The sequence below is a fragment of the Poecilia reticulata genome, chromosome 5 (genome assembly GCF_904066995.2).
Source record: "Poecilia reticulata chromosome 5, P_reticulata-male-v2, whole genome shotgun sequence".
NCBI classification, from domain to species: domain Eukaryota; kingdom Metazoa; phylum Chordata; class Actinopteri; order Cyprinodontiformes; family Poeciliidae; genus Poecilia; species Poecilia reticulata.
This window is the reverse complement of record NC_088834.1, coordinates 14,060,149-14,074,201: the sequence shown is the minus strand read 5'-3', so window position 1 is coordinate 14,074,201 and position 14,053 is coordinate 14,060,149. Positions and strand designations below refer to the sequence as shown.

The following is a 14,053-nucleotide window of genomic DNA, read 5'->3' as shown; positions in this document are numbered from 1 at the left end:
TTTATTTATTCATTTGAAAAGTAAAAGCAAATATTAATTTCAGTTTGACTCCTAAACCAGATTCAGTTTTAGAACCACATGTCCAATCCAAAACAATTGTCAATTATGGTGTTGACACATCATGGTTGTGACAAACAATTTAGGAATAAGACAGAAGAAAAAACAAAAGAATAACATAAGCTAACCAGAGCTAACTAGCCCTCTTAGCAAAGGAAGAGAAAGGAAGAGGTCATGGGGTCCTCAGAAGTTCTGGTGCCCCCCAATAATGCCTGATTTTTTTACATTCTTTTCATTTCTGACGGTGTTGACAAAAACTAGGGACACATTTTGATGGAGTTGAAAAATATATAAAAATTATTTTTAATTCAATTTATTGATACTTTTGTAATTGTTTATGTGACTACTTATACTTAATTGTCATAATATATAATTTTAGTATCTTTAATTGTTTTAAACTATTAAATTGTATTGAGTTCTGCTCCTGGACAAGGGCTTTTACAGGCATCATCCACCGTCTACAATGTTTAAAATAAAAAAACATTCAGCAAATACCTGGAAAATACACATTGTTGTGCTGACATGAGCCAGGTTAGTTTAGTCAGATATTTGAAAAAATTATATTTTGTATATATTTTATTCAAATTTTTTTGTGCTTTATCCAAAGGACCTGTTTTGTCCCTATTCTCAAGAATCACTGATATATATATATATATGTGTGTGTGTGTGTTTGTATATGTGTGTGTTTGTATATGTGTGTGTGGGGGTGTGCGCGCGCGTGTGTATGTACGTGTTGACAGACAGACAGACAGACAATATCTACAACTAGACACATATGGAGGACCAAAACCGAAATAATAATAAAATATAAATATGTAAACAAAAGAATAAATATATATTCGACATATATAAAAAAAGAATATATATATATACAATATAAGAAATAAAAGAATAAATATATAAATAAAAGAATAAATATATTTTTGATAAGAAATAAAGGCATAAATATATATTTAGTTTTCCCTTTTCCTAACACGAGTTTTCGTCAAGTAATGTATACATTTTCTTTCTTATTTCCCCTAAACATGCGTTTTTGTCAAGAAAAATAGATATTTTGCTTTGTCTTTTTCTGCTTGCTGGTTTTCTGCTGCATCGTTATGTTAATGAGGAGAGCTGCCTTCTATGTCTACTATTGGTCAATAGAGTTTTGGAACCAACGTCACTGCGTCAGACGTTGTGGGGCGTTTAGGTGCAGTCGCTCTGTGCCATTTTTGCAGGCCACAAACCAAAACAAATTTTATCCCGGTGGTTTTGTTGTGGTACCGAACACAATGAAGTGAACCTCTGAGCGCTTGAGGAGGGAGCTAGAGAACGGCTGGCCGAAATTAGTGTTCATAAATCGGATCCACCTCGAGCTAAATGCCGCTTACTCTGCGGATATTGGAAAATCCAATATCCAACTCGAAACTAACTTCAATGCATTCGGTAACAAAATAAAACCAGCGAGTTTTGTTTTGATCTGAGGCCCCATATATATATAAAAAAAAAAATTCCCTTCTCACCCTCCGCGGGTGGTGTGTTTCATCTTCTGAGCTCGGGTCCTCTACCAGAGGCCTGGGAGCTTGAGGGTTCTGCGCAGTATCTTGGCTGTGCCTAGAACTGCACATTTCTGGACTGAGATGTCTGATGTTGTTCCTGGGATCTGTTTGAGCCACTGCTCCAGTTTGGGGGTGACTGCCCCGAGGGCCCCGATGACCACAGGCACCACTGTGGTCTTCACCTTCCAGGTCTTTTCCAGTTCCTCCCTGAGGCCCTGGTATTTCTCCAATTTCTCATGCTCCTTTTTCCTGATGTTGTAATCACTTGGTATTGCTACATCCACCACAACGGCTTTCCTCTCTTCTTTATCCACCACCACAATGTCCGGTTGGTTCGCCATTACCATCTTGTCTGTCTGGATCTGGAAGTCCCACAGGATCTTAGCTCGGTCATTCTCCACCACTTTTGGGGGTGTTCCCCACTGTGATCTCGGGGCCTCCAGTCCATATTCTGCACAGATGTTCCTGTACACTATGCCCGCCACTTGGTTATGTCGTTCCATGTAGGCTTTCCCTGCCAGCATCTTGCACCCTGCTATTATGTGTTGGACTGTCTCAGGGGCCTCCTTGCACAACCTACACCTTGGGTCTTGTCTGGTGTGGTAGATCTGAGCCTCTATTGCTCTGGTGTTTAGGGCCTGTTCCTGGGCGGCCAGGATGAGAGCCTCTGTGCTGTCCTTGAGTCCAGCTTTCTCCAGCCATTGGTAGGTTTTCCTGACATCAGCCACTTCAGTTATTTGTCGGTGGTACATCCCATGTAGGGGCTTGTCCTCCCATGATGGTACCTCCAGCACCTTGTCTTCTGTTCCCCATTGCCTGAGACATTCGCTGAGCACATCGTCCGTTGAGGCTTTGTCCTTGATGTATTTATGGATCTTGGATGTTTCATCCTGGACAGTGGCTCTCACACTCACTAGTCCTCTGCCTCCTTCCTTACGGCTCGTGTACAGTCTCAGGGTGCTGGATTTGGGGTGGAATCCTCCATGCATGGTTAGTAGCTTCCTAGTCTTAACATCCGTGGCCTTCATCTCTTCCATTGGCCAGCTAATTATTCCGGCAGGGTATCTGATTACTGGTAAGGCATAGCTGTTTATTGCACGGATCTTGTTCTTGCCATTGAGCTGGCTTCTCAGGACTTGCCTTAGAAGCCAGGCAAGTCCTGGCTTCTAAGGCAGGACTTGCCTGCCTTAGAAGGCAAGTCCTTCTAAGGCAGGACTTATATATATATATATATATATACATACACACACACACACACACACACACACACACACACACACACACACACACACACACACACACACACACACACAATTATGTCTTTGTGTGCTTTGGAGTCTGTGCTGATTAATGTTTTTGCGAAGCTGGTAGCTCTTGAATTGTTATAAAATAAGGCTGTGTTTCCCTCAACCCACTGGCTGCAATGTTGACACCTTGAGATGCCATGAGACCTAAATTCTGAACATCATGGCATGGAGGGCATCCCAGTTTTCCATGTCTGGCATATAACCATTCACTTTAGCTTTTAAACTGGTTCTATTGATCCTGTGTCCAGATAGAGGGATAATCAGTAGCCCAGCATCACGACCTGTTTGTTCTGAAGATCCTGCAGCTTCCACTTCTCTTCCTAACATGATGCCTCCTCACCCTGACAGGAGGAACTACAGAGCTCTGTTAGGTTAAAAGCTCATCTTCTGAAGTTGGGATATTTTTCCTCCAACAGGTTCCAGAGGAATTTTAGACTCCTGCTCTGCTAGTCATTATGGTAATGGAACTGAAATGCACAGAATTGCGCAACACCTTGTTGAAACAATGATCACTGAGATTATTATTTTTGTTGTCATTAATGTGAACACGTTTTGTTGATTTTTGTTGTTGTTGTTCTTTAATAACATTCAGTTTGTCACCTAATGTTGAGATCGACTTAAAACGTTCCGCAATGAACGCGTTGCCCCGCTGCTCTAGCAAAACACGAACAGTTCAGAAACAATATGAAGTGGGAAAAAAGTTATTTATTAACTGATTAAGTTGTGTTTTAGATTGTTCTTGAAAAACTAATCAGTTACGGCTGATTAGTGGGTGAACTCACGGCTGCAAAGTGAACCTGTTGATTTTTTACAGCTGACAGCCTCTGCCATCTCTTGCAGGTACTGCTACCCCCGCTAAATCTTTTAGGGGTACGCAGTACCCGACTGTACCCCCTTACTTTCACCCCTGTACTACACTCAGTCTGTCAGGGGAGAACTGAAAACTAAGGCTACAAGAGTGACAGGCTCACCAAAATTCAACTATAACAAGGTGGAAAAATTATGACTGGTTTGGTGAGTCTCAATCTTAGCAACAGCATTCGGATGCTTGAGTCAGAATTTGAGGTAAACAACATGAAAGCACGGATCCATCCTGCCTTGCATCAGCAGTTCAGGCTGGTGATGTAATGGTGCGGAGGATGTTTTATTTTATTTAATTTTTTTTGGCATACTTTGGGTGAGCATTGCTTAAGCACTGCAGCATACCTGATGCTAACTTCATACATCACTTTGTGACTAGAGTGTGCCTGTCTTCTGGCAGAGTTTCCTAGGAGGATCCTGTGTCATAAAGCTCAAATTATTTCAACCAGGCTTCTTGAACTTTGCAAAAGGGTACGGCAGATCCAACTGGTATCATTTGGGTTTTGGAGGAACAAGAGTTTTAAATATTGAATGTGCAGGAGTCTGCAGCAACTGTGTGATGCCATCTCTGAGGGCTCTTCCCAGCACCTTGTAAAATGTCTGGCATTCAAAATTAAAGCAGATGTGAAGCCAAAGGGAAGTCCAACAAATTACTAAGAAATTGCACACAACAAAGTGACTGGTGAATGTACATTTGATTGCATTTACTTCTTTGCTTTTATTGACATTTGTTTTCTGCTCTCGTCTATACATTTTATTAAGTTACTATGCACTTTGAAATTTATAATTGCTTTAAAGTTGCTCGACAGAAGTGAAGCTGAGATGTGCTGAAACAAAATAAGTTCATAAACAAGAAAACACAACCAAGCTCTACTGAAAACTAGACGCATATTCTGCTGGACTTGAGCTGTGAGTTATTCCTTTAATATTACCTGATGCTTGACCTGAAACTGTTCCCAGAAGTCTTAAAGCAGCAAGCCGAGGCGGCAAATGCAGCATGTTTATAAAGAACTACCACTGATACAAAATGCAAAACCACTTTTGCAGCCGAGTGAAGTATGCCGAGGACTGACAGGATAATTGTTAGAATGCTGCCAGGCAGTATGAGGAGCCATGTGTGCAGAGGCTGGGGGTTGATAAGGTCACCGAGACAGGATTGGTATCGAGTGTTTGGGGGGGCTGCGGCGGTGGCTGGTGGTCGAGTGCAAGTGCGTGTGGAGCGGGGTGTCAATAGACCGAAGAAGCTTCCAGTGGCCTGAATGCTCCGCTGGCTCGCTCTGGCTGAAAAGATCCCAGTGTGACAGGGGCACAACTATCTGTCACATTATCATTCAGAGGCATGGACCTGAATGTCACTTCCACTCTGCACTGTGGCCATGACACATGAGGAGCAGGATTTGTCAGCAGCGCTCTTGTTTGCTTTGGAGAAAAAAAAAATGGTAAAGATTTACAGGGGACCTTCTAGGGTCTGGCTTTCTGTTCAGACCGAGTGAAATTCAAATGGAAATTGATGTAAATCTGGGTAGTTAGAAAAAGAAAGAAAATATTATCAGGTATGTTTTACATTTCAGCAGTATTTTTCTTTGCTTGATTTTTATAGTTATTTTTAAGTTTAAAAAAAACTGAGATGTCATCATGCAAATAAAGAAAAGCATCTTATTGAGTTTTTATAAAGTTGCAAAAAGGTGCCAAAATTTTCCAATATAGAATTTACATCTGAATGAAAGACTAAACCTGAATATCTTATTGATAAGTGGGCTTTAGCTAAGATGCTACCAGGTTTGGAAGTGATTAAAAAGTCCGACATTTTTATTGAGCTACAGTTTAAAATATCAACATATTCAATAAGGTCCTATTATTAGGCTGCTAAAAACAAACAAATCTGAGCAAAAAACTGGCAACATCAGGACACAATTCAGCAAAAAGTGGGGGTAAAAAACTTGATCAAATACATCCAGACTTTTGCTAAATTATATTCATGCCCTTGAAATAAATGTTTCTTCATATGAACCACTTGTTGCATTTTGAGCTTATTGTCATCAAGCTGCTATCTATCTTCAGGATATAATTTGATTAGCAGCCAATAATACGTTTTAAAATGTGTTCGTGTTCTGAAGTCTAAAATCCTTTCAACTTATAATGGCAAAGGTTTCCCATTTATTGCAACAGCAACTGCATAAAGCTGACAATTTTCTTTACCAATTTAGAGAAAGAAGGTGAAGGAGTGGGTAGATATACAGTTTCTCAGGAACTCAGTGCATCACAACTTTGTACCATGACTTTTTACACCTCATGTGTAAAAAGTCAAATTGTGAAGGTTTCTTGCTAATAAATATCCCACAGCCAGGTGTTAGTGGTGACAAAACAGAGTTGCTTAAAAAATCCAAACCGGCACAAGCCTGTAGACATTTGCAAATTAGATTAAATAAACATAATCATTATGTAAAACCAACATATTATTTTAAACTGCTAGTTTAATTTCCTCACATCTAACTTTGCTCTCTGGTGGATTAATAAAGAAACATCCTCCAATTTTGTCTATTAAACTCCAAATTATGGTTACTTCTTATTATTTTGTATTTCTCTTCCTTCCAATAATTATTGCTCGAGTTATTATTATTATTATTATTATTATTATTATTATTAGCAAGTGTTGTTGCTAATCATCTGCTGTCTATCTAATGTGAGATTGACTTAAATTGAACAGAGCTTAGTGGCATCTAAGCAGCATTAATTATACGCTTCAACAAATCTATAATAAGCTTCATCAACTAACAATAACTCCATCCACTTCTTTAAGATCTTTTATATCTCATTGCTCTGTATTCTGTCTGAAAGCAGGGTTTCCAGGTGGTGTCCTTAAAGCTGCAGTCACCCTCTTCGTGAGTGGCAGCACAGCTCCAGCAGAGGCTGTTGTGTTTGGGCTTTTCATTAACACCTAAGAAGGTGTCAGTAACAGTTTACTTCTACAGAGCTGCCCATAAACAAAACAGCGTTCGATACAAGGTCCAACTCCCTTACATTCAGGCCAAAACATCAAGGAGCCTGACTGGACAGATGGCAGAGCAAGACGGCTTTCTTAGAAAATATCTCCTCAACATTTTTGTGGAGCTTTTTAAGGTCCGTCAGTTCAACTGATTTGCATTTACAGTATTGGCTGTTTTGCTTAATTTTCCCTGTTGAGCATGAAAACATATTGAAGCATATAGACAAAAGCAAGACATTTTCCTCATGAGTAGGAAGAGATATAAACAAGAGATGTAAGCTGTGCCTTAAGGTGGCCACGGTGCTGTGCTGCATCGGGATTCAGTAAGATCAGGTTAAATCTTAGTGTTCAGAAATAAAGCTTAGTTGCTCAACTGAAGTAATCCTTAATTAAACAATGGAGGAAAACGGCATTGGAAGAAAAAAAACAGCAGCAACATTTTATGTGTAACTTTTCTTTCCCATTCATGTATTATGTATGAATGTGGACATAATGGTCAGTAACAGATGAGACATAATACTCGTTCTTTGTAGAAGTATTTGCACCTTGAGTTATGAAACTTGGTGTTTTTCATATTTTGTCATGTCACAGCATCAAGCTAACATTTTCATAATGATTTTATATGATACAAAAACACAAAACTGTGCATGATTCCAAGGAGGAGAAAGGAAGAAACATAGTTCTTAATTACTAAAATCTGATTTGTGCCCCATGTGTTTGTATTAACCCCAGTCAGTACTTTGAAAAGCCACTTTCAGCTGCAATTCTTTTATGGTATGATGTCTCATAAACTGAAAATTTGTCAAAATTTTTTTAAAACAAAATAACTCAAGCTCTGTCAGATTAGACAGAGAGTGAACTAAAATTTCAAATGCATTTAGGTGTGGACTTTGACAGGTGACAGCATGATGCTGCCACCACTTTACTTTACAGTTGGAAAGGTGTGTTCCAGATGATGCATTTTTAGTTTTCTTTCACATGCAGCATTGAGCATGTACACAGATAAGCTCCGTTTTCATCTCATTTGACAAGGGGACTTTATTCTGCCCCCTACAGGATCTGTGGCAAACTGCAAATGGAACTACTTGTAACTTTCTTTCAACAATAGCTTTCTTTTTGCCCCTTCTCAATAAAGGCAAGACTGTTCACGAATTGGTTGATTATTTAAGGCAACTGGCTACCCTAGATTTCTTAGGGAAGGCAGCTTAACAAATGGAAGAGCAAAATAAATGCAAACCATGTATTTTTTTTCCCTTTACAATTATAAGCTACTATGTGTTAGCCTAATGTACAAATCCTAATAAAAAACACAGATTGTGGTTGTAATTAGACAAAATAAAAAAGTGAAATATGCAATTATTCCTGCAATACCAAATCGTCACTCATGTAAAAAGCTTCAAGCCATGTGACATTTTTGACACTTAGAAAGAAATTCAACAAAAATGCAAACATCTGTTTGTGCCAGTGCAGCACAACATAAAAGGGATAGTGTACCTGAGACGTCAGTATCACTGTGAAATTCCTCTTGTTCTGACAGCCTCCTCTCTGTCTGCCGCACCTCAGGCACATAAAAATCCCCCTGCCGAGCCAGAGGGACAATGAACTGGATCTGACCATCTCTGTAGAGCTCGAGGAAAGGGTGAGCGCAAAGCCTTCGTTCCTGGAATGGATCACAAAATGTGGTTACTAATATCGCAGAAACACCAGAAGTAGGAGACCAAGTATAAATATGGCATAATATAATTGTAATGTAAATGACACGCCATTTATTTGACATCTGACTTCATGAACATTCCTCATGTTTATTGTTCAAATGCAGCACAAAGTCCAATCAACAATCATACAGGAGAACAATAATTTAAAATGTTCAAATAAATTGGGATTCTAGAGACTTGAGGAAATTAAATCACATGTGTAATTAGGAAATACCAGAGGTAGTTACAAACACATAATTCTAAAATAGATGAACTTGCTTTGGTAAAATTAGCAAATTAATATGTTTTAAAATAAACCTAAAATCACATTTAGTTAATTATGAAATCTCAAACACTCACAAGATCTAAAATAAAATCCTAAATAATATCAATTGAATTGTGATCCAATTAAATGTGAAATAGGATTCACATAAAAAATTATGCAAATGTAATGAAAGGCAATAAAATACATCCTTATTAGAGCTAACACCTAACTTTTAAATTGTAATCCTGACCATCTTCCCAAATCAAAATCTCCATTATTGCTATTGTTAAATTTTATGTTTTTGGACATTTGGTGGTGAATGTAATAATGTATTAATTGTTCTTATACAAGACAAATCAAATGTTGAGAACATTATCTGCACCCACTAAACAAAAACGGATTCTGTTCAATCCGATGGTGGGAAGACTGTGTCCTTTAACCGGTGGGTCACCCCGGCTCTTTCTCTGTCATTGTGTACTTGTGATACATCATATATATTCTGTTTATTGTGCCTTTTCCATGTGCAAAGTCTAAAATGGCAATGCTGATACTACTTGTGGCTCAATCTCCATATTAACCATTGCTGGTCTGCATCTAATCCACTGAAAGCTAAATTTCCCTTAGTGTTCCTGAACTCATCACTGACGCCACCCTCACCAGACCCAAAAGCGAAATCAGATTGTCTACCAGGTGATCTGAAGAAGCATGTCGACGCCGTTTGAAATGTAGGACAGGACAGAAAGAGTTACCAGCTTCTCAGTGTTAGTTGTTGAATTTACAGACAGACAAACTGCAAGAAACAAAATTCTGAATCTAGCAGTGTTGCTTAGGAAGAGACATAATTAAACAAACTGGACTTTTAGCATAAGTTAGCCTGGATGAGAGATTTCCTCTGGGCTCCTCAGGTGTTGCAGTGACTGCAGATGTAAATATGTGCTTCGCCTCAGTTTGTAGCTGTCCTAAAGTGTGTTCCTCTTCGTATTCTCAACCCGGTTTCAGAGTGATGCTGATTTCCTGATTATTAATCTTTTCTTTTAATGATAATCTTTAGTGAGTAATTCGTTGATCATTAATTAAATTTATTCTTGGTTCCATGTATTGCAGTTCTTGTTGATTCTGACTAAATTATTTAGCTTAATTGTTCATTTTTCCTGTTGATCCTAAATACATTCTAAATCCTGAGAAACATACAGAAACCTTCTGACTCTTTGTTTAGTACATAACAGAAACGGGGCACCAGAAAGGCAGTGGGTCCATCATTCTAGATCGACTTTTGATCATTTATGAGACCGACTGGTTTACAAAGATTAATATATGTTAACATGTGACACAGTGACAGTCACTTAAATTGGATATGGCTCCTAATCAGTATACACTGCATCAACATAATAACAATTCAGTCCCATCTGTTTCTCCAGGCTGTACAGGTGTTAGCCAAGGTCGCCTCCTCCATCACCCTCACAAAGATGAAACGCTGGTTCAGAGTTCCACAACAAACACAACCCTGCATCTCTTCATGCTGAGGTCTGACAATCTGCTGGGCTCTTTTCCTGCAACTCCACAACTTTGAAGGAACTTGCTGTGACCCTCGTTCACCCCAAGGGAAACTGTTTCTGCAAACCTACCATCCTTGGTCTCATTAACAGGTAAGTAAGTCCCTCCCTTCCAGGTTCACAGCCAGAGTTCGGGTTCTGCCTGAGGCTGTGTGTCGCTTTACTGAAACAGACATGGAGTTGTGTTGTTTCACTCCAGTAGCTAAACAAATCTCAAATTAAATGAGATGTGGATGCATCTTATCAAATGAATGAGTGAAAATTGTATTCATATAGATTCATAATACACAGAGTTTTTTTATTTTAAGTCATTTTTTCCTGGTAATTTAGATACCAAAATCATTTTCTCAAGACACATGAATATTGCATAAATACAATGAAAAGGGGATATTAAAGAGAGAAATATCAGACAACTGACAAAGGCGTGTCTATGTATTATACACTGTGAGGCACTGAGTCATTCAACCTAGATAGTTTATTGACCATAGATTACTGATCATTATAAATGGTATTAGTACATTTGGCAGTGCGGGGAAGTACAAAATCCTGCCAGAAAAATTAATTAGCATGTCACGAAGAGATCTAATCAGGTTAGTTGCCAGCTTAGACTTTGGAGTTGAGAAAACACAATGAACCAACACCAGCAGATGACATGATCCTCAAATCATCACTGACTGTGGAAACTTCACACTGGACCTTAAGAAAGGTGGATTCAGAACAACCGTCCTATCCATTTTCTCCTGAGTCCAGGTAAAACATTTAATGAAGTTAAATGTTTCTTAGCACAAGGAATGGGACAGCTGGAGCTCATGTTTAGGATCCAGGTGTGTGGTCACTCTTGAAGCACAGTCTGCTTGAATGGATTTTGCTTCGCAATCCTCTCAAGACTGCTCCTCTCCTCGCCTCCCCCAGATGATGGAAGTCTCGCATTCATTTTTCTGGGATTGTTAGCATTTAAGTCACAGTGTTATTTTTGTATGCACAGCCATTGCCTGTTACTATCAACTTTCCTGGCTTAATGTGCTCATACACTGAAAAGACAACACACTGCAGCTACCAAAAATTACCTCTGTATGACTGATTATTTAATTTAATTATTAGCATTTGAACTGTTTTAGAAAAATGTAAAACCTTTCCATTTATCACCCTCTGCTCTCCCAAAGTTGGACATTTTGATAACTCTTTCTTGACAGTTCCTACCAGTACTGTCTCAGTGCCTCCAGCTGCTGTCCCAGATTCAAGAAAGGTGAGAAAAATGACAGCCAGCAGCGCTTAAATATAGAGGAAGGTAGCAGACATCTGAGAAGCAGGTTTGTAGATTCGACAGACCAAGGCAAGCAGGCTTTTAGCAAGAAGAGAGGCAACTTCTGTCCAATCAACTCTCTTACCATCTGTCTCAACCCAATTGCGGCAGCAGAGGCAATCTCTCTCGCTGCTGTCAGCAAGAACAATGTTGTCAGTTTCAGAAATTTCAACATGAATTATTAGTGCCTTTTCCCTCGGAAACATTTGGATATTCATGTTGGCTTCCTTCATCAGCCTGAGACAAAAACCCAGTCATATAAATAAACCCCGATGTATAAATATGCAGCTGTTCCTGGGCGTATACACATGTGTGTGCAAAATTTGAGACAACCAATTTATGATCAGGAAATTAAATGACAGTTAGCAGAAAATAGATGTAGGGAAATGTAGCTAACAATATTGGTGAATGAATCCCACCCAGCCTTCTTCAGGTCGCAAATGTAAACTAGAAACATTAGCTGACCTGACTAAATAGCAACTCAAGTCAATACCAAGAGGTTTCTCACATTTGTAAATTCGAACACTGTGGCTGCATGTTTACTAATGGAGGCTGTACTGATTTAAACCATCAGAAGTGCCAATAAACAGGTCATTGCTTTATAGATGACACATCCATATCAAATACTGAGTTCAGCTATGGTGCTAAAATTCTTTCCCAAGTCAAAATTCAAATTTCAAAAAGCAATCCTGATGTTTCTTGCAATGTGGAGTTCCAACTTCAGATTATAAACGTCCAGCTTTTATGCCCGTACAGCACTTTCCCCCAAAACATGCACAGCTAGAAAACCAATTAAAGTTCCGCGGAGCCTCAAGCGGCCCTCACAGCCAAGCGCTGCTCCGACCTATAGCCACTGCAGGGGATCCAGCACTGCCACCCGCCTGCCACCGCGTACGCTGTCACACAGTTTAGGCGCGCGCCCGCCAGGCAATACGCACCGATGAGTTCAGCATGGTTCCCTGGCGACACATCACAAATTTGGTGCAGATCGGTCGATGTAGAGAGGAGTAATAGCTGACAGAATGACAATTCAATCCTGTTGGGCTCTTTAGCATTGAACATACGTATCCAGTTTGGTGCCAATAGTAAGATGCGTGTGTGATTCCGAGACAATTGTATGCATATGGCGAAGGACAGCTAGTTGGCCACGCCCCCACGGGTCAGAGTTCATCATCAGGTCATATTATGTCAGGTGGTAGAAGATTAATTCCAAATGTATTTCTCAGTAAAAGTAAGACATACAGTAGAAAAAAACAGGTGACATCCTGTCAGAAGTAGGCGGGGCTAAGGTGACGTCATCATCTGACCATGAGAATGTAATGAGGGTTGATCAGTAGTGAGACATAGGAAGTCTGAAGCAGCTGTGACCTTATATGTGGAAGTTATGTCACTTTGATGTTTTATGGCGAATAGTCAAATTTTGGAACTTAGCCACGCCCACATGTTTTGACATACAAAAATTCCTGAGATAACTTTAGACCTTTAATGTCTGAACTCTGTGCTGACTGAATTTGAAGTCTGTATGTCAAACGCTGTAGGAGGAGTTCGATCAAATATGACATCTATGAAAAACAGGAAATGGCGGAATTTTATCCAAAATGGCCGACTTCCTTTTGGGTTTTGATCATGGCTCCAAGAGATATTTTTGTAGGTCCTGACAAGTTACACATGTGTACCAAGTTTCATAATTCTAGGTAAAAGCATGGCTTGGGGCTGATCATTTAAAAAAATTCTAGGGGGCGTTATATAGAAATTAGGCCACGCCCATCAATGGTTGTTATGGTTTCCTGTTCGGGGATTGATAAGGGTGCATCCTAGTGAGTTTGGTGCAACTGGAATGAAACATATGGAATCTGGAGCCAAAAGTATGGCGGTGGCGTGACCTCTGATTCGCCGCGGCCACACCCTCTACTGGAAACTATTGGCGCTTTAAAGCAAGTGAGATCAACTTGTTATCTGTCATCCAACATAGAATCATCTTGATTAGGTCAAAAGAGCCAGAGATGGAGCATTCCGATGAAAAAAAGGCACTTCCTGTTCTAAGGGGGCGGGGCTTTGATGACGTCAGACTATGACTACGTATAATCGTAGGGGATCGATCCAACCAGGATCACTCATGTCACGTTTGGTGCAGCTGGGCTCAAAATTGTGGAATCTAGAGCCAAACGTATGGACACGGCGTTACAGGTTACTTCGCCACGCCCACCTACTCCATCGAAATCAAACAGGGTTGGAATCCACAACACACCAACATGGGTCAGATAGGGATCGTTCAGTGTAAAACATTACACTTTCTGTTCTCAGGGAGCATGGCCTAAGTGATGTCATCATTTGACCATTGATTATTCTATGGGACCCGATGATGATCAATTATTGAAAGTTTGGTGCCTCTGTCTGCTTTTATGTAATAGTTATAACAGTTTTGTGTTGCACGGCAAGTCGGTGAACTTTGACCCCTGGTACGACCCCTTCAGCATGCTCGAAAACTC

General features: G+C 39.8%; 1 protein-coding gene across 1 annotated transcript in view; it reads right to left on the bottom strand.

Annotated features, from left to right (window-relative positions):
- tex264b (testis expressed 264, ER-phagy receptor b) overlaps positions 1-14,053 on the bottom strand; it is a 49,041-nt gene that overhangs the window by 4,153 nt on the left and 30,835 nt on the right. The window contains exon 3 of the mRNA XM_008408720.3: positions 8,244-8,409. Within this exon, the coding sequence (XP_008406942.1) occupies positions 8,244-8,409 (166 nt within the window). The remainder of the gene's footprint in view (positions 1-8,243; positions 8,410-14,053) is intronic.